The sequence below is a fragment of the Hemicordylus capensis genome, chromosome 15 (assembly GCF_027244095.1).
Source record: "Hemicordylus capensis ecotype Gifberg chromosome 15, rHemCap1.1.pri, whole genome shotgun sequence".
Lineage (NCBI taxonomy): Eukaryota > Metazoa > Chordata > Lepidosauria > Squamata > Cordylidae > Hemicordylus > Hemicordylus capensis.
The window spans coordinates 14,807,405-14,833,999 of record NC_069671.1 but is presented as its reverse complement, the minus strand read 5'-3'; the positions used below and the strand labels follow the sequence as shown (position 1 = coordinate 14,833,999).

At 48.1% G+C, this 26,595-nt stretch overlaps 1 protein-coding gene across 1 annotated transcript; it reads left to right on the top strand.

Moving 5' to 3' along the window:
- Positions 1 to 331: 331 nt before the first annotated feature.
- TMEM116 (transmembrane protein 116) lies at positions 332 to 25,942 on the top strand. Its single transcript, XM_053279046.1, has 11 exons — positions 332 to 1,052; positions 2,452 to 2,498; positions 4,035 to 4,098; positions 6,412 to 6,552; positions 13,883 to 13,987; positions 20,204 to 20,253; positions 20,911 to 20,994; positions 21,274 to 21,400; positions 23,255 to 23,399; positions 23,923 to 23,996; positions 24,593 to 25,942. Exons 1-11 carry the CDS (start codon positions 546 to 548, stop codon positions 24,779 to 24,781), a joined length of 1,533 nt encoding a protein of 510 aa, XP_053135021.1. The 5' UTR covers positions 332 to 545; the 3' UTR covers positions 24,782 to 25,942.
- The last annotated feature ends 653 nt before the right edge of the window (positions 25,943 to 26,595 follow it).

The window sequence follows — 26,595 nt, the reverse complement described above, 5'->3', positions numbered from 1 at the left end:
GGAAAGTCGTGTGTTTAATGATCGGAGCATCCGCCTGGCGGCGCGGGGAGGGGGGGGGTTAGAGCAACCCACCCACCCCGCAAGAGAGAAGAAGGATCCCCAGACAGGAACCCCAGAGTGGAGAGAACGGAGGGCCCTAAATACAAGGGAGGGTGGAAAAGGGTTCTTGGGGTGGGGCGGGCGGGCGGGCTGGAAAGACAACTGCCCCCCCGCCCCCCACACACACCCCTTTGCTCGCCTCCTTTTTGGGCCCTTCTGCTTCGATGGCCTCTTGCGGAAAGCAGGGGGGACGTGCGCACGGCCCGCCGCCTCCAGGTGCGCCTGATTCCCTCCTTCCCCGCTGGCTGGCTGGCGGTTTCCCTTCTGCTGCCCTGTCCCCGCTGCCATCCGTGCCTCCTGCCTTTTGTCCCAGGGGGGCGACGTGGGGGTGGTCCTTCCACCACCCTGCTGCCTCCACCGCCCCTCGCTGAGCGTCCCCCCCGCCGTAGTACCCGCTTTTAAACTGCAAGCCCCACGGGGCAGGGGCCTGTTTGTCCTCCTGCGCTATGCCAAGCGCTGACGGGTCGTTTCCCCCTCTGCCTAGAAGATCTCCGCCGGCAACGGAGATCCCTCCCTCCTGTCCCACAGGCCTTCTTCCCTGCAGGAGTCCCCCCACCCCGTCTGCTGCCTGCCTTGGCCTGCCTGTTGCCCCCCCCCCGCCCTGCGCCCCACTGACACACCTTCCTCCTCCGCCCCCTTCCTCCTCCCAGGCCAGGGGCTGGCTGGTCGGCACGGCCAGCGCCTGCTGCGCCTCCTGCCATCCGCGGCTGGCAGCAGAGGCGGGACCAGCGCGGCCGGCGGGGGGCGGGCGGGCGCGGAGCAGCAGCAGCAGCACAGCAGCCAGGCTGCCCTGCCCTGCCCTGCCCTGCCCTGGCCCGCGCCTGGTCGCGCTGCCCGCTCCGCCTGCCAGCCAGCCAGCCAGCATGGCCCTCGTCGCGCCTGCCGCCGTCTCCTCCTCCTCCGAGGGGCCCCTCGTGCTCCTGGACGGCGCCTCGGAGGTGCCCTGGACCCAGGTGAGCAGGAGCAGGGAGGGGGACGAGGAGGGTGGGGGCCACACAGCTGGCGGCAGCAGCAGCAGCAGCAGCAGGAATGCCCACCGGCGGCAGGTCATCCCTCCACAGCCAGCGCCTCCTCCTCCTTCTCCCCCTGTCTGTCTTGTCTGTCTGTCCTTTTCCTTTTTCTTCCTGCTCCATTTTTCTGCCTGCCTGCCTTTCTCTTGTCTGACTTTCTGTCTTTCTCTCTTCCTTCCTCTCTCCGTTTCTTTCTCTCTTTCCCCCCTTCCTTCCTTCTTCTTCCTTCCTTCCTTCCTTCCTCTCTTTCTGCCCCCTCTCTTTTTTCTTGTCTGACTTTCTTTTTCTTTCTTTCTCTCTTCCTTCCTCTCTCAATTTCTCTCTCTCCCCCTTCCTTCCTTCCTTCCTTCTTTCCTTCTTTCCTCTCTCTTTCTTTCTTTTGCTTTCTCTATCTCTTCCTCCCTCCCTCCCTTCCTCCCTCTCTTTTTTTCTTGTCTGACTTTCTTCCTTCCTCTCTCCGTTTCTTTCTCTCTTTCCCCCCTTCCTTCCTTCCTTCTTTCCTCTCTCTTTCTTTCCTTCTTTCTTTCTCTATCTCTTCCTCCCTCCCTCCCTCTCTCTCTGCCCCCTTTCTTTTTTCTTGTCTGACTTTCTTTCTCTCTTCCTCTCTCTCTCTCTCTCTCTCTCGCTATCCCTCCCTCCCTTCCTTTCCTTCTCCCTCCCTCTCTCCCTCCCTCCCTCTCTTTTTTTCTTCATTCCTCCCTTTCTGCACCTGCCCCCCCCCACTGATCATAACATCTCCTCCCATCTCCAACCAGAGACCAGCTTCTCTCTTCCAGCTCTCCTAACTTCTCCAGTCTGCAGAGAAAGTCGTGGTACATAATTGAAGCATAGAATCGGCTCCCTCCGGATGCTGTAGCTGCTGTCTTTAAAGGGAATTTGACCAATCCAGAAAGCTCTTTTTCCTGACTGCTGGCTCTATGCAACCTCCATGTTCAGAGGCAGTCTATCCTTGAATTATCTGTCGCTGGGGGGGGGACAGCAGGAGAGGGCTATCATCCCAGGAGCCCAGCCCAGTTGGGTGGTTGGCACCGTTGGACAACAGCAAAAAGTGGCTAGTTTGGGCCCTGTTGTGGGGAGTGGGCCAGTAGTCGAGTATATCCTTCGCTTGCAGAAGGTCCCGGATTCAACTCCCACTGACAGGCAGCAGCGCTGGGAAAGACTCCAGACAGCTGCTGCCCGTCAGAGTAGTCAGTGTTGGGATCGACAGACCAGTGATCTGACTCAGCAGATGGCAACTTCATAGGTGCCCGTCTACATTTAGTCCCAGCCTAAGTGCCACATGCTCTACAGAGGCAGATGTAACACTGCAAGACTTCGTTTCCTTTTGCTGTCTCCTCTGCAGTTTTTTACTACCCTCCACTGGATTCAAGCTGTCATGGCTGCTTTAAGGTACTGTCAAGCTTCTTCTTTCTGGAAACATCCCTGTGGGAAGGAAGAGCTTCCCAGAAGAGATCTGGGGCTCCAGTATGGCCCGGTGGGGGGGGGGGTGGAGTCTGCCACTGAGTGGCAAAGTGCCCTTCTTCGTCTGCAGATGGTCTCAGGTTCTATCCCAGTTAGATAATTTCTGTGCCTGTGGAGAAATCCTCTTTGGAATGTCACTTTGGATCAATGTCTCGGAGAGATGCTGCCAGTCAGTGTAGGCAATGCTGAGCTAGATGGACCAAGGCTCAGACTCAGTAGACGGCAGCTTCCTATGTTCTTATGTCTAAATAACCCCATAGGTGTCTGTTCAGATGTGTGTGCTCAAACTCATGCCTGCTAACGGGTCCCTATTTCCCCATTCACCTGGATGGGAAAATAGGGACATGTTTGGCAGATATGCCAACTAGGATTGCTCTGTGCCCCTTTCCCTGGGCATAGGTCTTTGCAAAGCCTGTACATCTCTTTATAAGAGCGCCTCACCCTGAAATGTTAGAAGTCAACTCAAACTTTATTTCGATCAAAGATCCAATACATACGTTAAGAACAGTCACAAAATAAAAATATTACCCTCAACTGGATCATGACAAAGTCATTTGTTGGCATATTTTTGCGGCTGCTACGCAAAATGTAGCTACCATACAAGTTATTGAGTGGTTTGTATCTGAAAGCAATAAATGTGTGTGTGTATTTGTGTATGAATGACAATATTACTATTGTTAAAATCAATAAAAATTGAATTTGCAAAAAAAGAAAGAAAACAATAAATGTGTGTAAAACCCCTCCAGCCTATCTGGATATCTCAACAGAAGAGGGGCGATATACTTTGTACGGGAGTCCTTCTAAAAGGGACAATAGAACAGAATTTTAGAAGTAATATCTGGGGGCAGAAAGTTCATGTTGTGATAGCACTATGGCCATGTAAAACAGTGAAAGACCTAACTACAGGTAATCTTCATGTGTTTAAGGCTCTTTTTATTCAACCATGCTTTTTAAAGTGACCAAGTGTGTGTGTGTGAAGGTTGCCAGTGGACTAGAAAACGGCCTTGGTCTGCCCCACAGCCTGATCTGTAGAAATCAGCAGGTATGGCTTCTTCACAACATGGAGACGCGTGATCATTATCACCTGCTCATGTCTGTGGATCAAGCGGCTATTAAAGGCACAGGCGCAGAGCCGGACAAAAAAGATGGCAACCTTCATGCTTGTCAATCATCCCAAGGTCTCAGAGAGAACCCTGGGGACCAGGAGAGAGTTCCAGGTTGATGATGCAAAACCAAGAGCTGAAATACAGCTGCCAATGTCTTTCTGTCCCCACTCCTGTGATGTTCAAAGCTGTGTCCCAAAAGAAGTTAAGCTGTGGTGCTTTCCCCAACATTCAGGTGCTATTATGGGAAATGCTTCACCGATAGACTTTCTGCTTGTGTCACAGCTCTTTAAGACACATGAGCCTTACCAGAGAAACAGGTGGCAACCCTCAGTTCAACCCCTCCCCTCTGTTTCCACAGCGTAATAGGGTCCAGCTCGATGATCGGCTATGCTGTCTTCCAGAATACAGCCAGATCCCCGGAGGTAATGGAATTCCTTGTGCTGCTTTTGAAAATGTAGGCCATGTTGCCCTTTATGCAACACATGTAAATAGGAGAGGCAGGGAAAATGCTAACAATTTTCAAGCATGTTTATTCTTGTTAGCTAAAATAAATATTGTACTCTAGAGGCTCGCGGCAGAAAAATTGTTGCGTTAAGCTGGAGCCTCTGGGTACTTTTAGTGAACCTAGTTTTCTGCAGTAGTTCTGTTGCCGGCAGCTTATAAGCTTTGCAAGAGGTGAGTAGAGATGTGCACGGAACCGGTTTGGAGGCCCTTTATGGGCCTCCGAACCGGTTTGGAAGACCAGTGGTTCGGCCGGTTCGAAGGTCCCCCCACCTTCGAACCGGCCGAACCACTGGTCTTCCAAACCGGTTCGGAATTATCCCCCCCGATAACTTTAAGAGCGTGCACATGCGCAGCGTCCACTTCCGGTCCACGATGTACCCTGGTAGCAAGGAGGTACACTGCCACCCCAGTGGGACCGTTTTTGAGAGCAGCGCCAGTGGGGGAAACGTGGTGTGAGAGGAGGGAAGAGCACCATCCCCAGTCCTCAAAGTTATCCCCACCACCACCTTCGAACCGGCAGTCACCAGTTCTGTGCACATGACTAGAGGTGATCTTTAAGATAAAATAATGCAGTGCTTGAATTATAGTCCCCTTACTTTTTTGATGCCTTGATTAGCTAAAGGTAAAGCGTACCTGCAAGGCAAAAGCTACTTGGCTGGTTGGTTAATGTCGCATTAGCAGCCTACATTAAGCATTAAGAAACATCATGGGAGCCATCAAGTGTCCTTATCGAGAGGGACAACAGGCCCTATTTCCAGGACTTGGGTTTGGGGGCGGGGGAGACAGGATCTTTTGAAAGGAAGTAGCTAATGAAGGAGCCACCTAATGGCGCAGCGGGGAAATGACTTGATTAGCAAGCTAGAGGTTGCTGGTTCGAATCCCCGCTGGTGTGTTGCCCAGACTATGGGAAACACCCAAATTGGGCAGCAGCGATAGAGGAAGATGCTGAAAGGCATCATCTCATACTGCGCGGGAGGAGGCAATGGTCAACCCCTCCTGTATTCTACCAAAGACAACCACGGGGCTCTGTGGCCGCCAGGAGTCGACACCGATGGCACGCTTTACCTTTAGCTAATCAAGGCATCAAAAAAGTAAGGGGACTATAATTCAAGCATTGCATTATTTTATCTTAAAGATCCTGATCTTGTCCCGGTTTGGAGGATGCTATTGCCAGTGTATTGGTGTGAGCTGCTAGCACTGTAATTGCTATTGTAATTGCTATTGCTGTTATGTAATTGCTATTGCTATTGTCATTCTTCAGAGTTACAACCAGGGACTCTTGAATTTGGATCTTGAGGGGGACTGGAATATGTGCGTGTCCCTGCATCTTGTCTGTCATGCACACCCACGTAGACCCACATGCATGGCCATTAAGGTGTCCTGTAGTGCAAGGGTTCCCAAGCTTGGTTTCCCCAGATGTTGTTGGACTACAACTCCCATCATCCAAAGCCACTGTGGTCATTGTGGTTGGGAACCCCCTGCTGTTGTGCAAAGCTGGCCATGCTGTATCCCAGTGAGGTTCCTTGTGGGCGGGGGGGGGGGGGAATGGTGGGGCAAATTCTGCTTTCTATTACTTCTTTGTCCTAAAGGACAGATGCTTGCTTGGCTTTAAAACAGCACCGGATATTAAAGAATAAACAAATCCAGGATGGAGAGGGCAGAGTATGAAGCTCTTCAGCAAAGTGGGCTAGAGCACAGGCGGTCATCCTTGTAATTAAAATAGGAGTGTTTTAAGCTCTCTTTTTTCTTTTCTTTTCTTTTTTAAGGTTCATCTCACTTTGGGTGAGGGACACCCCCCCCCTGCAAAGACCATATCCTCTGACACGCAACCCCGCCCTCCACCCTAACTTCCAGACACTGGTTATTTTAGTTGAGGCTGGTTGTCTAGGGATAGGGATAATCTTGGAGAATGCTGCGTGCATGGCAGCCTAGTTTCTGCCCATGGTCCCCTGGTAACTGAGCAAAGAGGCACCTTTTTAAAGTGGTGATTCTCTTTATGTGGGGGGGAGCACCTGGCCCTATCCGTCCCCAGCACAGCATCCCTCCAGTGACTGTTGCTGGTGTCTATCTTACTGTTTCTTTTGGGAGTGGGAGCCCTTTGGGGACAGGGAGCCATCTTTATTTGTTTATTTATAGCTGTGTAAACCGCTTGGGGAACTTTTGTTGAAAAAGCAACATCTAGATATTCGTATTCGTCTGGTGACCAACCGGCCGCTCTGATTCTTCCTCAGGTGCGGCCTCTCTTCTACCTGAGCCTCTCTGACCTATTTTTAGGGATGTCCTGGCTCACCGGAGCGCTTCTCTACCGCAAAGAGACCACCCAGCCAGCAAACCAGGACGTTGCCTGTTACAACGTGCAAGCTGCAGGAGAGGTGAAATTTGTTTTCCGTTGGGGCAGGAACATAGGAAGCTGCCATATACTGAGTCAGACCATTGGTCTATCTTGCTCAGGATTGTCTTCACAGACTGGCAGCGGCTTCTCCAAGGTGGCAGGCAGGAATCTCTCTCAGCCCTATCTTGGAGATGCTGCCAGGGATGGAACTTGGACCCTTCTGCTCTTCCCAGAGTGGCTCCATTCCCTAAGGGGAATATTATCCAGTGCTCACACTTCTAGTCTCCCATTCATATGCAACCAGAGTGGACCCTGCTTAGCTAAGGGGACAAGTCATGCACAAGACCAGCTCTCCTCTCCACTTACTTCTGGTGTCCCCAGATGTTGTTGGGCTAAAACTCTCATCATCCCCAACTGTGATGGGCCGCTCTCCGTGGTGGCCCGTGTATTACGGCACACCCTCAAGATGACCTTTTGCGGTCCCCTTTGCCACCTTCTACATTATCTTGAGCTCATTGCTGCTGAGTTAATGTGGAACGGAGAGTTGGTCTTCTGGTGAGTGAGCATGAATGGTCTCCTTTGCTAAGCAGGGTCCACCTTGGTTTGCATTTGGATGGGAGACTACCTGTGAGCGCTGTAAGATATTTCCCTTAGCCACAGCTCAGTGGAAAAGAGGAAGGGATAGGAGAGACTCCTGCCTTAAATCTTAGAGAGTTGCTGCCAGTCAGTGTAGACCAGGGATTCTCAACGTTAGGTCTCCAGATGTTATTGGACGTCAGCTCCCATAATCCCCAACCAAAGGCCACTGGGGCTGGGGATTATGGGAGTTGAAGTCCAAAAACATCTGGGGACCCAACGTTGAGAATCCCTGACAATACCGAGCGAGATGAACAAATGGTCTGACTCTGTATAAGGCAACTTCCCTATGTTCCCTTTGTTCCTGGAGGGTGCTGGGTATATTTTCCTCTTAATCTTGGACATGCTTTGGTTTTTTTAAAACATATTATTCAAGGAACTCTGCTGTTCCACTTCACTGCTTGGGTGCAGTGCTTATGTTCCTCTTACATTTGCTGTCCATCTCAGTATGCAAGTCTAACATCTTCCTGCCTCCTTCTCCCCATCGCCACTTGCAAGGAGGCAAGTGGAACATTATTTCTAAAGGTCACACGAGGATACTCAAAGACATCCAAGGAGAGAGTAAATACAGGAAAAAGAGACGACTATTCTCTGTCCTTTGTTGAATACATGGTTAATCTCTTTTAAAGGGCAGGAGATGGCAGTGACCAGGTCTTGAAACGATATTCTCTCACCTGCAAACACTGCCCAGAGGTTATAGAGCAGGCTGTGATTGGCCATCGTAGTGCCCGAGAGAAAAGATTCACCTGCTGAATTTCTGCCTGCCGTTCGCTTGCCAAAGACGTGTGAGCAATGTTGGCAAAATGAAGCAACCTTCAAGGAGTTCTGCAAGACCAGGACCACCACCACCGAAAATGCCTTGCTCTGCCTTCTGCTTGATCTTAGAAGAGGACAGGGCCGACTTCAGCCTCGTATCGTCTAGCTTGTTTGTCTTTTACCGGAATCCCCGCAGTTGATTGACCTGTTTTTAAAGTTTCAAAGCAAAAGTCCGTCCTCGGGATCTCCTTAATGTGCGAGGCATAAGTGGGCTTTGTGAAGTGATCCTGGGTGTGTCCGTTTGCTTAAGAACAGAAGAAATAGCTTTGCGGGATCGGACCACAGACGACCTCATTTGGCCTTTGCAAGACCCTTCGCATTGGGTGGTCCCCTAGAAATGGTGGGCCCTCCTAGTTTGCCCAATGCAGAGGTAGGCATCGCAACCCTCAGGCCAGCTCTGACTCTCCTTGCTTGCACATTCCTGGGCCTTGAGAATCTTGGCTGTTTGCTCTGGACGCCTGTTGGGAGAGGTTGGAATGCGTCCTGTCGAGGGTGCCACGTTCTGTCACAAGATGTGCCATTCGGCAAGGGTGACGGATGACCCAGAGAGGGCAGCAGAGGTGACGAGCTGGTTTGTAAAGGTCAACTGCAAACTCTTCGGGGCCGTTGGTACTGCATGCAGAAGAATCGTCTTTCGTTAATCTGTAGCCCGGAAGCACTGGATGGACTAAAGCAGAGAGCTGACGCCCAAACTAACATGGTGCATGCAGAAAAACGTTCTGTGCATGCAGCAGGGGAGGGGTGATTTTTTTTGCTGCCCTCCCTTTCCCTCTGAAGCTGTCTGTACTTCTTGAAAATGTCCCTGAAGGCTGTGGGGCCCTCGGGCACCTATTTTTTATGCAGACATGTGGGAGCCAGCGTGGTGTAGTGGTTAGTGTTCTGGACTAGGACCAGGAAGACCCGAGTTCAAATCCCCATTCAGCTGTGATACTTGCTGGGTGACTCTGGGCCAGTCTTCTCTCTCAGCCTAACCTACTTCACAGGGTTGTTGTGAGAAGACTTAAGTAGGTAGTGCACTGCTCTGGGCTCCTTGGAGGAAGAGCGGGATATAAAATGTAAATAAATAAATAAACATAGGTGGCTGCAGAGGAAAGAACATAAGATCAGCCCTGCTGGATCAGGCCCAAGGCCTATCTAGTCCAGCATCCTGTTTCCCACAATGGCCCACCAGATGCCTCTGGGAAGCCCACAAGCAGGAGGTGAGGGCAGGCCCTCTCTCCTGCTGTCGCCCCAGAGTGGCAAAAAAATGCTTCTTTTTGTTGCACACACAGAATGTTCTTCTGCATGCACAACGTCATGCTTTCTGCTTTAGTCTTTCCAGTGCTTCTGGGCTACAAATATTTTTAACTAAAGGGTGATTTTTGCTGTTGGGGAGCTGATTTTTGCCATTCTCCCCTTCACTTTGCAGCTGCCAGCTGAAGCGGTGATCTTTGGATGGGGGGATTTCTGCTGGAGAGGTGATTTTTTTGGAGGGGGACTCTCCCCTTCCTTCTGCAGCTGCCTGCTGGAGGGGTCTTTTTTCCCTTCCGGCCACTCTCCCCTTCCCTCTTCAGCTGTCTGTGCTTCTCGAAAACGGGGGTTGTGAGACCCTGCGGCACACATTTTCAGCAGACCCAGGAGGCTGAAGATGGAAAGGGATAACGCCACTCTCCTGTTGCATGTGCAACAGGCAAAACAGAATGTGTCCCCCCCCCCCCACAACACACACACACAACAACAATTGCCTGAATGTCAGTCAAGGTTTTCAAACTTCCTTTTTGCAAGAAAATTGCAAAATGTTCCCTGCTAACTTAGCAGAGAGGCACCTTTCAACGTGGTGATTCTCTTTATTTAGCAGGGGGAGAGTAACTGGCCCTCTCTACCCCCAGCACAGGACCTCCAGTGACTGTTGCCTGTTGCTGGTGTCTATCTTATATTTCTTTTTTAGATTGTGAGTCTTTTGGGGACACAGAGCCATCTTATTTATTTTGTTATTTCTCTGTGTGAACTGCCCTGAGCCATTTTTGGAAGGGCAGTATAGAAATCGAATAAACAACAACAACAACAACAAAAATACAAAGATCTACACATTGAAATTGAAAGGCTGTGGCAGAAGAAGACCAAAATAATCCCTGTGGTAATTGGCTCCCTGGGTGCAATTCCAAAACACCTTGAAGAGCACCTCAACACCATAGGAGCCACAGAAATCACCATCAGCCAATTACAAAAAGCAGCTTTACTGGGAACAGCCTATATTCTGCGACGATATCTATAACAATTGACAATAAAATTCTGGCATCCCAGGCCCTTGGGAAGGACTCGATGTCTGGACAAAACAAACCAGTCAATAACACCTGTCTGTGTAAACAAGAAATAATAATAAAATGTGAATCGTTTCAACGTAGTTATATGCACACAAAATAGACCTGTCACAAAACAAAGGGCAAGTCACGCTCAGTTTATGGGCAGGGAACATCTGAAGATCTTCAGCATGGGCCACTGAAAGCCCATGTAAGACAGATGTTTTATTCTTGCTGTTTTTTAAGACAATGGTCAGCTATTTCCCCAATCCATTGCTGTCTGCGTATCATCAGTCATGCTATGAAATATTCCTTTTCCTTTGACTTCATCTTTTCCATTTGAGCAGAGTCTGGCTTGGACAACATAACGTTCCCCTTCCGCTCGCCCTTAATTTGGTGCAAACATGTTAAGGTTGAGTTTGAATGATTCTGAAACGGTTTCTGCTTCCGGAGGCTGTCAGAATGCCTTTATTGCATAAAAGTTGTTAAAGGGTGCCGTCGAGTCAATGTCGACTCCTGGCGCCCACAGAGCCACGTGGTTGTCTTTGGTAGAATACAGGAGGGGTTGACCATTGCCTCCTCCCGCACAGTATGAGATGATGCCTTTCAGCATCTTCCTATATCGCTGCTGCCCGATATAGGAGTTTCCCATAGTCTGGGAAACACACCAGCGGGGATTTGAACCGGCAACCTCTGGCTTGCTAGTCAAGTCATTTCCCCGCTGCACCTTTAGGTGGCTGTATAAAAGCTGTTAGGAGGGAAGAAATTTGGATGAAGAGGGGGATGGTCTGCACCAAACATGCTTAGCTTGCACTCTGTGCCTTCAGACGTGTGCTAAGAGTTGTGATTTGGAGACAAGCAGAAAGAATCCCACAGCTTCTCCAGTGTGTCAAGGATGAGTCAGAGCATCTCGTCTCTAGCAACCAGGCTAGAGTTCCCAACCCTGATTTCCTCTTGACAACTCTTCATATGGCAGCCACCCGCTGGGAATGTTGTATATATAATTTGCAACATGCTAGGGACTTGACAATCCCCAAACAGAATATGCTGTTATGCTTAGGGTTGTTTTTGTTTTTAAAGGAAATCAGGGATGTCAATAAAAAATCATGCCACTGGCTGAAAATATTTGCAAACAAAATGTGAATAGTTTCAGCTTCGCTATACACGCACAAAGCAGACATAGAGGCACAACAGGAGAAGTCTATTAGTCATGAAAGAGAAAGCCGCCAGGGATTCGGAATATTCAGGTATTTCCCTGAATACCAGCAGTACTCTCCTGGATGTGGGACAAATAACAGGCCGGAGCTTCAAGCCCTGCTTGTGAGCTTCCTGGAGGCATCTGGGTGACCGCTGCGGAAAGCACGATACGGGACGAGACGAACCTTTTGTCCGATCCAGCCGCCTCTTCTTAAAATGGCCAAACTTGGATAAATGGAAGTTGACAACATTGCTACCAGTTGAAGGTAGGGATGTTCTTTGTCTCCAGATTCGTTACCGCTCCTGTTGTCTTGGCCTCTCTGCCTGTTTATATTCTCTCTACCCCCTCAATTTATGTTGTGAAAAGAGAAGGCACTCATTCTGACCCCAACCCAATGTGGATTCCCAGGCCTCACTGCCAGGCAGCGAGCGCCTCACGTGTCTGTTTATACAATTCACCTGTTGTACCCTCAATTAAATCCAAATGACCGAGAAAGCCCTTCGCAGAATTCCACTCTGTTTGGCCAGCACAATGCCGGGGGGCGGGCGGGGGGATGCAAAGCAGTTATAATTAAGGGCGGAAATAGGGCAGGGGAGGAGGAGGAGAGCCCTGTTGGATCAGACCAGCAGACCGTCTAGTCCGTCACCCCATTTCCAGAAGTGGCCAGGCAGGGGCCTCTGGGAAGCTTACCCAAGCAGAGAAGGAGGTGACAGCTAACCCCGGTTGGTTTCTCAACATCTGTTGTTCCGAACTGTACTGTCTGCTGCTATACATGGAGGTTCCATTGGATGCTTATGGCAAAGAGCTGTTGAGGAGAGCTGGTCTTGTGGTAGCAAGCATGGCTTGTTCCCTTAGCTAAGCAGGGTCCACCCTGGTTGCATATGAATGGGAGACTTGATGTGTGAGCACTGGAAGAGATTCCCCTTAGGGGATGCTGCTCTGGGAAGAGCAGAAGGTTCCAAGTTCCCTCCTCGGCAGCATCTCCAAGATAGGGCTGGGAGTGATTCGTGTCTGCAACCTTGGAGAAGCCGCTGCCAGTCTGTGAAGACAACACTGAGCTAGATGGACCAATGGTCTGACTCCGTATATGGCAGCTGCCTGTGTTCCTATGTTCCTATGACAGAACTTTCTCTTTGCCCCTGAATTTTCATTAACAGAGTGAGTGGCCACCACATCTTGTGACAGTGAATCCCACAGGTTCCAATGGAAGTACATGAGTCAGCTGGGGTAATTAGTACCATCTGGGGGCATGAATGCTCATTGTGATTTTTGACAAAGGCACAAATTTTAAATCGCAAATCACAGCCACTGTGGTTTTTGACAAAGTTCCCCTAGAGATGGAAAATAGGTGATCGCATTGCAATTCCTTAAGCTTTCAGTGGGTTATAATGCTTTTATTGTCCTGGCCATCCAGCCAGCAGTGGCCGAATTTGCAATGGTGTTTAAATAGATTTCACAAGTTTTTAAACATCTAAAAACAACTATAACGTTTTATCAATGTTGTCAGAGGAATGGGAGTAAGAACTGGCAGGAACGTCTCCCAAAGATGACTCCACAGAGAGAGCAATTTATTCATTGTTACCCCTAACCCAGATCCCAACTCTTTCCTCTGTGCAAAAATGGCTGCAATTTTGCCCAAGTTGTTTGGGAGGTAGAGATAAAGAAGGGGTGATAAGCAGGGTGGATACAAATCAATGATTTTTTAAAAAAATTAAAAATGGATTTCTTTGATTTAAATCTGATTTCTTTGATTTAAATCGGATTTCTTTGATTAAAATCGGATTTTAAAAATAAAATGCTTTTTGAGGAAAAAATCTATCTAAAGATAGTTTTCTATTTAAGATACATTATAGTCCAAAGGTTAAATAAGGATTAGTTTTTAATTATGTAGCATGAGGCATGCAATGTTTAAATTTTTTGATAAATGAATTAATCCATTCACAATGTGAATATGAACCTCTTCCAGAGGTTTCTGTAAGATTCTTTTGGGCATTTTTTCTATCTAAAAGAGGACCAAAAATGAAACCTTCATCTGGTTGTAACTATTAAGATTATACCAGCAAGAATGAGTCTTTATGTAAAAAAAACATGATTTAAATCTAGTCTTACTGACTAGTGATTTAAATCATGATTTAAATCGATTTGATTTAAATCAAATCCACCATGGTAAGTGCAGCAATGCCATCGCCCCTTTTCCATCTCTAGGGGGAGATGTTGCTAAAACTCACTATGAGCATTTGTCCCCTGAGATGGTACCCATGGCCAGCATTTGTGGGTCTGGCTCACAGACTTTGGGGGAATGAGTTGTCTGGAAGAGCTTTTCTTTTGTCTGTTCTGAACCACCAGTCGGTTCCTCAACTTGATCCACACAGAGCATGTTGCAATAATTCAGCCTCACTTTAATAAAACAATCTGTTTTCGTTTCTTTTTGGGCCTCCCAGATCTTCTATCTTGCTTCTTTCCTGTATACCATCAATTACACCTGGCATCTTTACACGGACCTGAAGGTGAAATACTACCAGCACATCTACAGCCAGTCACCTCAGGTAAATCGTGCTTTGGCAACCGCTTCTGTATTTTGTACTGGGCTGGGTGCATTAACTTAAAAAAAATTATTAAAGGAAAACAAACACAAAATGTGCAAATGTCCTGCAAATTAAGCCAAAATACATAGTTAAGACATTGTCAAAATGGTGTCAGGAGGCAGACCCTCCAAAACATCTCAGGTGGAAATGTGTTGCACTTGTAGGAGCGGGCAGCTCAGTATAGTGGTTAGAATGACAGATGAGGAGTGCAGAGACCTGGGTTCTAATCCCTACTCAGCCATCAAAAGTTTCCCTGTGTGATGTTGGGCCAGGCAGTAGCCCTCACAGGACTGACTGCACGGCTTTTTTGGGGGGGTGTCTGCAAACTGCTTCCCTTGGGCCACAAGCAAAGTTGGAGGCGGGGCTGGGGCAAGCGTTGGAGTGGGGCCCGTGCCTCCGCCCGCTGACCTGCTTGCTGGTTCATGATAGAGTGGCGTTCATGATAAGAGTCTGCAAAGGTAAATCTTGCCTCACGAACCTTTTGGAGTTCTTTGAGAGTGTCAATAGGTGTGTGAATAAAGGTGATCCGGTTGATACTTGGACTCCCGAAAAGCTTTTGACAAAGTTCCCCACCAGAGGCTCTTGAGTAAACCTAGCAGTCATGGGATAAGGGGACAGTTTCATGTGTGGATTGGTAACTGGTTGAAGGACAGGAAAGAGAGGGTAGGGATACATGGAGAGTTTTCACAATGGAGACAAGTGAGAAGTGGGGTCCCCCAGGGATCTGTACTCAGACCCGTGCTTTTAAATTTATTCATAAATGATCTAGAAACAAATGCAGCTCAGTGTTCGCAAGTGTAAAGTGATGTACATTGGAACGAAAACCCTCAACTTCACATGTATGTTGATGGGGTCTGAAGTGTTGTTGACTGACCAAGAGAGATATCTTGGGGTCGTGGTGGACAGCTCATTGAAAGTGTTGACTCGGTGTGTGGCAGCTGTGAAAAAGGCCAATTCCATGCTAGAGATCATTAGGAAGGGGATTGAAAATAAAACGGCTAATATTATAATGCCCTTACACAAAACTATCATGTCAAGTTGTGGAATAGGGTGAGGAAAATGGGCATCCCAGGAGATCTCATTGTCCTCATAAGAAACCTGTCCACAGGACAGGAAGCCACAGTTCAGACAGAACATGACTGGTTCCAGATCGGCAAAGGAGTAAGACAAGGCTGTATACTTTCTTCTTACTCATTCAACTTATATGCTGAACATATACTGAGAGAAGCGGGATTGGAAGAAGATGAGCGTGGTTTTAAAGTTGGAGGAAGAAACATCAATACCCTGCACTACGCTGATGACACACTCTGATAGCTGAGAATGCGGATGATCTGCAAGCTCTAGTAATGAAAGTCAAGGAGCACAGTGAAAAAATGGGACTACAACTACATGTAAAGAAGACTAAACTGATGACAACGGGTACAGCATCCAGCCTCGGAATTGATAATGAAGACATTGAAGTGGTGGATAGCTTCTGCCTCTTGGGATCGACCATCAACAGTCAAAGATCCAGCAGTCAAGAAATACGCTGCAGACTAGCACTTGGTAGGGTTGCAATGAAGGCCTTGGAAAGGATATTTAGATGCCGTGACGTGTCTATACCTACAAAGATTAGAATCATTTGGACAATGGTTTTTCCCCTGACACTCTATGGATGAGAAAGCTGGACTTTGAAGAAGCAGAATAGAAAAAATATTGACACTTTTGAACTTTGGTGCTGGAGAAGACTTTTGAGGAGACCATGGACAGCCAGGAAAACAAACAAATGGGTCACAGAACAAATCAATCCAGAATTTTCACTCGAGGCACAAATGAGCAGGCTCAAACTATCCTACTTCGGGCACATTATGCAAAGACCCAGCTCCCTTGAGAAGTCCATCATGCTGGGGAAAGTTGAAGGAAAGAGAAGAAGAGGACAACCAGCAGCAAGATGGACGGACTCGATGACGACAGCAATGAATGCACCACTGAGAGACCTTAAGGGCCAAGTTGAAGACAGATCATCCTGGAGAGAATCTATCTACATCATCGCTAAGAGTTGACACCGACTTGATGGCACTTAATCAATCAATCACAAAACTATGGTGTGGCCACTCTTGGAGTACTGTGTACAATTCTGGTCACCACATCTAAAAAAGGACATTGTAGAACTGGAAAAGGTGCAGAAGAGGGCAACCAAAATGATCAGGGACCTGGCACACCTTCCTTATGAGGCAAGGCTACAACACCTTGGACTTTTTAGTTTAGAAAAAAAGATTGCAGGGTGATATGATAGAAGTCTATAAAATCATGCATGGTGTGGAGAAAGTGGATAGATATTTAAAAAAATTCTCCCTCTCACATAATACTAGAACTGGGGGCCATCCCATGAAATTGATTGCCAAGAAATTTAGGACCAACAAACGGAATTACTTTTTCACACAACAAATACTCAACTTGTGGAATTCTCTGCCACGAGATGTGGTGACAGCCAACAACCTGGATGGCTTCAAGAGGGGTTTGGATGACTTCATGAAGGAGAGGTCTATCAAAGGCTACTTGTCGGAGGACTATAGGCCACCTCCAGCCTCAAAGGCAGGATGCCTCTGAGTCCCAGTTGTGGGGGAGTCACAGCAGGAGAGAGGGCATGCTCTCAACTCCTGTGCCTGGTAGGCATCTAGTGGGCCACTGTGAGAAACGGGATGCTGGACTAGATGGGCCTTGGGCCTGATCCAGCAGGTCTGTTCTTACGTTTGCATGCAGAAGGCTCCAAGTTCCCTCCCTGGCTTCTGCAAGATAGGGCTGACAGAGACTCCTGCCTGCAACCTTGCAGAAGCCACTGCCAGACAATACCGAGCTAGATGGACCAAGGGACTGACTCAGTAGAAGGCAGCTTCCTATGTTCCTTACTAACTATTTGCACCAAAGCAGCTCTCCCTTCCCATCATGCACTGGGGAAAGCACCGTCCCATTGGCTGCATGTTCCCGTTCACTGCAGACCACCTTTTACGTTGAAGGGGAAATGCCCTACATAGCTTTTCTTTAGTCAATAGCTCCTGTTCAGAGAACAAAAGTTAAGGCTGCCGTTGCTAGCCATAGGAAGGTATGGTGAACATAAACTGAAAGCAAGAAAAAAGGTGTTTGCTCTTTTAGTTAATGATCTACTGGAAAAACATAATTGGCCTATAATAAGAGATTAATATTTCCAGCTGACCTTGCCAGTTGCCATTGTAAAACAGCAGACTGCGTGTGGCCCAGCCTAATTTGCTAGGGGAACTTCTGATTTTCTGGCACCACTTCAGGTTTCCAGCCCTCTTTCCTGTGTTTCTAAAAGTGACACCTCTAAGTAGGAGGTAGATTCATTCATCATTTTTGCCCCAAAAGTTTCTCAGCCCAACCAATCAGAACAAACAAAAATTCCCTCCGTTTTAAAAATTCTCCCCCCCAAAATCAACTGTCAAACTGCTAAACCAAATGTGAAACTACAGAAAAACAAGAATGAACTTTGACCCCACACAGAGATCAGTCAACATTCTCTACATGTTTGCAATGGAGAAGAGGGTTGTACCTCATTCCTTCACTTGTGTGTGTGTTTCCCTGTCTTAATGTGTGACAATTTTTATTTTAATGCAGTCTAATGCAATTGCAGTGCCAGCCTGTCCAGTGTAGACAGGAAAGCACTACTGAGGCTTCAAAAACCTCCTGTTCCTTTAATTAAACACTTTTTGTTCGCAAGCTCTGCCAGCTTCATGGCTTCCTGGTCAGTGCATTTGAGGGATGTGTGAGTAATTGCCCCGCAATTAGTCAGCTTCTGTTCCCGGGTGGGAGAGTTAATTACTAGCTTCCTTTTCATTTTTTTCTTGTTTTCTTCTGATAGTATTATTACGCTACTTTAAAAAACTAAGTAAATATAGAAATTGAATCTTTACATTATGTGTTACAGAAGCAGACTAATTGAGGGGTAATTAATAGCTCATTCCTGAGCTCTGTTAAAAAGGAAGGAATAAAACAAGCAGACTTGTAAGGAGATAACTTTTAATCTTTGCTGCTGGGGATCATTGTTGAACAGAGCTCACTTGTCAGTAAACAGTATGGGAAGCTTTTGCCCATGGGAAAGGGTGTGGAACTTCCATTTTTAGTTTCAATTTCAGTTCATTTCCCTATCAGTCGAAGACAGGCGATTGTAGAGGAAATGACTACAGCCCTCAGTGGGTGGATGAAATCCTTCAGGAATGCATCAGAAATAGGAGCAAAGTCAGGTGGTGGGACAAGACCGCAAATGCTACAAGTTCACAAATGTGTCACACGAACATATACTGAGTCAGACTCTTGGTCCATCTGGCTCGATGCTGTATTCACAGACTGGCAGAGGCTTCTCCAAGGCTGCAGGCAGGAGTCTCTCCCAGCTTTTTCTGGAGATGCTGCCAGGGAAGGAACCTGGGGCCATCTGTATGCAAAGCAGATGCTCTTCCCCTGAGCTTGGCCCTATCCCCTAAGGGGAATATATTACAGTGCTCACATAGGGCTGAGAGACTCTTGCCTGCAACCTTGGAGAAGCTGCTGCCAGTCTGTGCAGACAATACTGAGCTAGATGGACCAAGGGTCTGACTCGGTATATGGCAGCTCCATATGTTCCATGTTGTCTCCCATTCAAATACAAACCTGGGCAGATCCTGCTTGGCAAAGGAGACCATTCATTCGTACTTGCTACCGCAAGACCAGTGCACCTATTTTTCATCTGTGGCGTTGGGCATGTGCTTGCAATCTGTTCCTCATGCACTCACATGCCAGATTGTTGGCAACTTGTACCCTTCCATTCACGAAGCGTTCAGAGGACGTCCGCTGGGATGGCCGACCAAGGGCTGGTTGCTATTTGCTGTATTAGTCACGCGATCGAGGTAGGTCTGGGAGAAAACGGATGAGAGGCCTTTTCCTTCTTGTCGTCACCTGCCTTTCAGCAACACTCTTGAGGCGTAAGCATTAGGGACAAGGAGGGACAAGGAGGTGTTTCTGAGAACACCTACCAGCTAAGCAAACACTCCGCATATCCTGGGAGCAGCAATGCCTCCACACCTGGCTATGATCGGAGGCTGCTGCCAGGGGCCTCTTTGGACGGTTCTTCCTGGTGGAAAAGGCGTTCAGGCCCATGTGGGCTGCTTTGCCAACCCTGAAAGGGCAAGAGAGTCCCAGTTGGCACTCAATCTATTACCAAAGGGTTGCACAACTCCTCTTTCATCTGGGGACGACTCTCTGTATTCTCTGGTCAAAAAGAAAAAAGAAAGGCTCCCCAAGAAAGAAGATCCTGTTGTTGACTAGGAGTCATCAGTTTGATCCGGTTGACGACTGTATTTATTTATTTATCTGACATATTTTTATACCCCCCGAAACTTCTGTCTCTCTGGGTGGTTTACAACAGAAAAGTTAAAACCTTGGTTAAAAGAACAAAAAGTTCAAACCTTAAAGCAATATTTTAAAACAACGTTGAAACTATTAAAACAGTATTTCATTAAAAGCCTGGGTGAACAGATGTGTGTTTTAAAAGATTTTTTAAAAAATTGTTGGAAATGGGGAAGCTTCCCATTTTTTCAGCAGGAAGCGCATTCCAATGCTTCAGGGCAGCAGCAGAGAAGGCCCGTCCCCGAGTAGCCATCAAATGATCCGGTGGTAACTGCAGACGGACTTCTCCTGATGATCTCAATGGGCGGTGTGTGCTTCATAGCGAAGAAGACGTCCTCTGAAATTCCCAGGGCCCAAGCCGTTTAGGGCTTTATAGGAATCCTAAATCTCCACCTCTGTTTGTGGAGATGGTGTCTTTATTTGTATATATTTTAATCACTGCTGTCCTCGTTTTGTTCTCTTAGATGCCAAGTTAATACTTGTCTGGCCTTTTAAAACTGATTTTTAAAAACATTTTAGAAATTGTGTTTTGTATATTGTGATTTGTTTGTCGTGTGTGTGTTTTATTTTTTTTTACTGTTGTGTTGTGAGCCACCTAGAGAACAACTTTTTCTCTGGTGGGGCTAACAAAGTTTATTTTGCAAATAGGCAGGTTTCCTTCCTTTTCCCCCATAACGGGGGGGGGGGGAGAAATAATGCCCAAGAAACAAACCTGGTGGTTACCCATCCTGAGTCTAAGGAATAACTTGGGAGCAAATAGCTTAGCCAAAACCTTTGAATCTGTCCCTTTTCCTTTTATAGACTTTAAGCTACACGAATCACATTGGCCGAATAGCAATTGTCCTGTCTAGGTAAGTTTAATAATCTCAAAGGGAACTAGTAATGAAGATGGACTCTTTCTTGGCTGGCAGATATTAGAACGTATCAGCAGTTTCTTGTGCCGTCTTTCTTCAGCCTCCTCTTGTGAACCGGTTTTATGATTGCTGTGATGAAAAGAATGGTCCGACCTCTTGCCCACTGAAATGCTTGGGAAAGAAAAACTACTCTGGGCTAGATCAGGGCTGCTCAGCGTCAGCCCTCCTGCAGTTGTTGGCCTCCAATTCCTAACCCAGTACCACTGGGTTAGGAACCCAGTGGTACTGGGATCAGTGGACCTTTGTCCTGATCCTGCTGGGCTCTTCCCAGGTAGACCAATTGATTGATTGATTGATTGATTGATTGTTAAATTTAGATACTGCCTTTCATTAAAACAATCCCAAGGCGGTTTACAGCAAAATTGAAAAACAAGATTGTAAAAAAGACACAATTAAAATATTAAGCTAAAAATATAAAACAAATCTGATTAAAAATGGTTTAACAAACCAATGGTTTGTAGAAGGCAGCTTTCTTTTGTTTACTTAATATTTTTGCACCCCAACCCTCAAGGTCAAATCTCCGCAAAGCGGCTTCCGAGCGTTGTGCTTTTCACGTTAGGACGGCTGTCTTAACCCGTCAATGTCTTCTTGCAGTGTGATCCCTGTCTGCTTAATGATGCCAGTGTTTAGTCTGGGCAACTGCTATGGATGTTACCGGAACTTCACCCTGGAACATGGGTAAGGTGATCTGGCCGCGTTTCCGTGGACTGGGGCTTGGGAGGCGTTGGGTGGGGCCTGGACCCAGCATCGGGGTGTGGCATAGTACCAAAGTGACCATTTGCGCCGTATGGAATGGTGCTTCCAAACTCTTCTGCCCGGTTATAGGGCCAGCCCTGCCTGTGTGAAGAAGACTCCCCAGACATTGGGGCGCTCCCACCGATATTCCATATGGGGCTTTCCTGGAGACCGAGGGGGCTCCCTCCCTCCCTCCCACTTCATTTCCCCTTCTGACTGTAGGTGCCTCCTGATGCACACAGAAATTGACAGTGTCATCAGTCGTCAGGACCCTGCTTGCTCCAGGCTCTATTTCTATGGCATTGGAGTCTTCCTCGTCGTCTTCCTGTCCAGCTTTGTGGCTATCCTGGTAAGAGTCGGGGGGCTCAAGCCTTCCAAAATGTGGGCAAGCCATGCTTGTCCGGCTCTGGGAGTAAAGCCGAGAACTTGGGGGGTCATTGGTCATAGGAAGCTGCCATATACTGAGTCAGACGCTTGGTTGATCTAGCTCAGGGTTGTCTTCACAGACTGGCAGCGGCTTCTCCGAGGTTGCAGGCAGGAATCTCCCTCAGCCCTATCTTGGAGATGATGGAGAGGAGAGGAGAGCTGGTCTTGTGGGAGCAAGCATGACTTGTCCCCATAGCTAAGCAGGGTCTGCCCTGGTTGCATATGAATGGGAGACTTGATGTGTGAGCATTGCAAGATATTCCCCTCAGGGGATGGAGCCGCTCTGGGAAGAAACGAAGTTTCCACTTTCCCTCCCTAGCTTCTCCAAGATAGGGCTAAGAGAGATTCCTGCCTGCAACCTTGGAGAAGCTGCTGCCAGTCTGTGAAGACAATACTGAGCTAGAGAGACCAATGGTCTGACTCAGTATAGGGCAGCTTCCTATGTTCCTATGATGTCAGGGAGGGACCTTGGGACCTTCTGCCTGCAAGCAGGGGCGGATTAAGCCTTTTGCCGCCCTTACTCAGAGACTCACTCGCCCCCATAACAGGCAGCGCGGATGTGACAAGTGTTTACAGGTCCAGATAAAGTTGGATTTATGCTTGTATCTGTTTCGACTGGACTTTATGCTGGACTTTGAGTGTCATCAAGATTGATTGATATATTCAGGGGAGTCGTTTAGGATTGTCCAGTGGAATGGGGGAGGCCAGCCATCGCCCTGCCCTCCCTTGTCTCAGACGCCATGCAAAGTGCATAAAGTGTGGGCCGTTGCAAGGGAGCGTGGCGTTCTTCTAGTCTAGCCCCCTTCTCAAGGCAGGAATCTTTCCTCCGGAGTGCTGCTGTTGCTGGCCCAATGCCTCCGTCTGCCACCGAGTAGCCGCTGTCAACCATGGGGTGAGTTTATAGGCCAGGTGTGCGCCAAATCACACGAGTAGTCTTTGCTTTAGTGACTCTGAGTGTGAGTGTGTGTGGGGGGGGCGCTGTGAGTGTGAGACAGACACACTGATCGACCCAGAAGGCTCAAATGGCAGGCGATCCTTTTAAGACACAAAGTGAACGGAAGTGCCCTTAAAATCCACGGCTCATTTTCAAGTTAATCTTGAACCTGTCCACTCACGGACCTTTGCACCTGGGTGGGGATTTCTCCCCTCCGCCTTCCTCTGCACTACAGCCAAAATCCCTTGGTCTCCAAGTATCGAAAGGCGAACTAGAGTTGGTCGGCCGCGAGGAAGCTACTGGCCCCAGACTATCGATCTATCTATCTATCTATCTATCTAATCTATTTGATTTCTATACCGCCCTCCCAAAAATGGCTCAGGGCAGTTTACACAGAGAAATAACAAACAAATAAGATGGCTCCCTGTCCCCAAAGGGCTCACAGTCTAAAAAGAAACACAAGATAGACACCAGCAACAGTCACTGGAGCTCCTATGCTGGGGACGGAGAGGGCCAGTTGCTCTCCCCCTATTAAATATAAGAGAATCATCACGTTTAAAAGGTGCCTCTTTGCCCAGTTAGCAGGTTCACCCAGAGGGCTTCATAACTCAGCAGGGATGCCAGCTCCAACCTCACTTGGTCAGATGGCACACCCTCTCTGCTGCACCAAATATCACAAATATATGTAGCCCATAGTTTTGAGATATTTGCATAATGAATACATGTAACCAATACAACTACACTGGGCGAATAAGGTTTTTGACAACTTGTTTCCAGAGGGTTGAAGTTTTAATTATTATTATTTTCCTAACAACAACAACCCCCCCCCCTCCCATCTTGTAGGTCTTGCTTATTCAAGCCAGAGCATTGTACAAGAGGTTTGTGAGCGCCACTGGCTATGTAGGTGATCAGCAGTGGGCAATGATGAAGCTGGTGGAGCAAGGAGTGATTCTGTACCCCGTGGCATTCTTCTGTTGCTGGGGCCCAGGTAAGCAAAGCCAGGATTGTCTGCCATTTGACATTAGAAAGAACTGATCTGTCGACTTAAAAAAAATTATAATTTGCCAGAAAGGTGCCCCCTCTGCCTGATTAATCTGATGCAGATTTCCTATCTCTAATGAAGTCTTTATGTTTCAAAAGACACGTGTAGTGTTTGCTCTCTGCAATTTTTAATATCTTAAATCTCAGCCTCTTGGTCTGTCTAGCTCAGTTTTGTCTGCTGTCAGCAGCAGCTGCAGCCCTCCAGGGGTGGATGAGACAACCAGGGGCCTTTCCCACCACCTGCTATTGGATCCTTCTAAGGAAAATGCCAGGGATTGAACTTGGGAGCTTCTGCACGCAAACCAAGCAGGGAAGAAGCGAATCGTACATACATGAATGTTTTGTGAACACCAGAAGTTAGTTAAAAATATGAAGCTTGCCGGGATAGATAGAGGAAGAAGATCGGGTTGCCACAATACCAGTTTATCGTTTCTCTCTTTTGCTCCCCTGCTTTTTTTGTTTTTTTACAGCTTTTCTCCTTGGAATAGTCAAACTGACCCCTTTGAAAATAAATACACTGTACATGGCCCTTTGGGCTTTAGAGGTAAGCATCTCTCCTTTGGCTGGCTGGCTGGGGGGGTAATATAAAGTAAAGGTGAAGCGTGCCCTCGAGTCGATGTCAACTCGTGGTGCCCACAGAGCCCTGTGGTTGTAATACAGGAGGGGTTGGCTACTGCCTTCTCTCGCACAGTATGCAGTTATTCCTTTCGGCATCTTCCTGTATCGCTGCTGCCCGATATAGGCGTTTCCCATAGTCTGGGATACATACCAGCGAGGATTCGAACCGGCAACCTCTGGCTTGCTAGTCAAGTCACTTCCCCGCTACACCATTATGTGGCTCTGGGGTGGGGGCAATATAGTAGTCGCTTTTTTTTTTTGCATGGGTTGACATCCTCTTGGGCGCATGTGTGCCTTTCTCTGAACATTCCCCTTGCCATTCCTCGACAGCTGATTATCCTTTCTATCCAAGCAGCACTACAGTCTTGAGTGGGTGTAGAAATGCATCTTTCGCACCCAGGTCCTCTGCCCTGGGCGACTCTTTCCACGCCTCTCCCACGTCTCTGCCCTCCTCCTCCGCTGCGGAGTCCTAGCCCTAACTGCTGCAGTTGCTGACTCCAGCTGTGTTTCCTCCTCTCCTAGGCCCTGATGGCATCTTCCCAGGGTCTTCTGCACTGCGCTGTTTACGGCCGGACCCAGTACATGTTCCGCTGCCTGAAACGCAAAGCTTGCCGAGACGTGGACACCCAAACGCCGCTGCTGCGCTCCCAGAAGAGGTTCTATGCCAGCACTCTCCCGGCAGCCGCCACGTCCACCTCGACAGTGTTATGAACGAGAGAACATGTGGGGCCCGATATCTCCAGCCTGACAGCTGGGTCTGGGCCCGCTCTGCCCTGTCACCCTCGTGCGTTTTTCTGCTGCTTGTGATGCAGTCCACCAAGGTGCCACACCACCTTGCGCATGCGCATCTATGTATGCATGTGCGGTCGGGTCCAGAAACGCAGCAGTCAGAAGCTGACCGACACCCGGCGCTGACACAAGGACAAAGCCCATGAGATGGAGTTGGCCGTCTCCAGAAAGCTTGGCCACACTTTTTTTTTTTTTCCTGTGTGTTTTGGAGAATACGGAGCATAACCGCCCAGCAGAGGGATCCTGAAACTGGAGGAAGAGGATCTTTTACTGCTTGAAGATGGGACTTAACTGGAGGGGGGAAGGAAGGGTTCAGTGCCCTCCAACCACTAGGAAATGCTACCCAATTGGGTGTCTCTTGGCTTTTGACCCAGTGCATCACCCAAGGTTGATCTTCTGCTTTGCTAATATAAGCAGGATCTCATATTTTTCTCTTTATTGCTGCTCTCCACCTCCCATCAACCTGTGTGCGCTACTCAGTGCTGGAAACAGCTGGCTTGTCGGATAGAAAATAAAAGTGGGGGGATGTCCATGGGAGTTCTTTTGCAGCCTCAGGGGTGTGTTGCTCCGAGCACAGCCTAATCAGATTTAATCTGGCTAATACACCCTGCGTTTCGTCTTGTTGCAGACTACAGACTGTGGAGCGTCTACTGCCATGTCCAGCTTCTTCTCTTCCCACATACCCTGTGGTTTTACTTAGCGTCCTGCCTAAAGAGCGATTCTGCAGAACCCCAAACCTCGCTCCCAGCTTAGTGCCATTTTAGTTGGCCCTGCTCAAGGTATTACCCGACTGGGGACGATGGCCAACTTTTGATAGCGATGCTTCATCAAAGGACCAGGGCAAGAACAAACTCTCTACTTGTTTAATTGACAGTAATTTATTTGCCACTTTTTTTTTTTAAGTCTCCTTATTCTTTAATGCTTTTTGTAGGGAGGATTTTTCCAGAAACTGTATGGAAATGGATGCAACTGTGCTAAGATGCAGGACAATTTGAGCGGCGTGAGAAGATGCTTCTCTTCTCACCTCCACGGCGAAATATTTTGGTCCTTTCCCATATGACAGTAAAGCAAAAACTGAACGTGTGTGATGTGGTTTCTTTCTCTTAACGCCAAGGGTGCAAACTTCCAGTAGGCTTCAGGCCAGGATTTTGAAAAGCAGACCTAGAGAATGGAATTTGGATCACTGAAGAGGGCAGGCAGCAAATTCTTTCCCTCCCCACCTGTGTGGACTGCTGGAAAGAAAGGGTCCGGTGCTTCTCTCCATAGCCTTGGAGAGAAGGTGTTTGATGCATACTTTGTGTTCTCTCTCTCTCTCCCCCTCTCTCTCTTCCTCTCAGAGCTGCCTTGAGGAGGGTGCATCTTTTAAGAGGATGCTGGTCAGCTTGAATGTTCGTAAGCACTGTATTTGCATTAAAAATAGTATCTGCGTTTTTGGGGTTTTTTTTAAAAGGCAAAATCTGCTGTTGGGACGGGCGGCCCTTTCATGAGGCAAAGTGAAGCAGTCGTTTCAGGTGGTGTATTGCTGGGGTGGCAGCAGAGTAGCAAGATGCACCCCCCCCACACACACACACACCCCATTGGAGCAGCTCTTTGAGATCGATCTGACCCTTGCCAGCTTGAACAAAGCACACCTTTCCTCACAGGCCTTGCAAAGCCTACAAGGGGCTGGAGAAGAGGAGAGGAGGCTGCTGTTGGCAATTTTCCATCCTCCCTGCCTCCTGCACCGCTTCTTAAAA

What these genes read in the sequence shown, in the direction of transcription:
- TMEM116 (XM_053279046.1), top strand. Translation starts at nt 546, where the DNA reads ATGCCAAGCGCTGACGGGTCGTTTCCCCCTCTGCCTAGAAGATCTCCG. An exon ending in CGGAGGTGCCCTGGACCCAG is followed by an intron (nt 1,053 to 2,451) that starts GTGAGCAGGAGC and finishes TCTCCTCTGCAG; the next exon opens with TTTTTTACTACCCTCCACTG. An exon ending in ATACAGCCAGATCCCCGGAG is followed by an intron (nt 4,099 to 6,411) that starts GTAATGGAATTC and finishes ATTCTTCCTCAG; the next exon opens with GTGCGGCCTCTCTTCTACCT.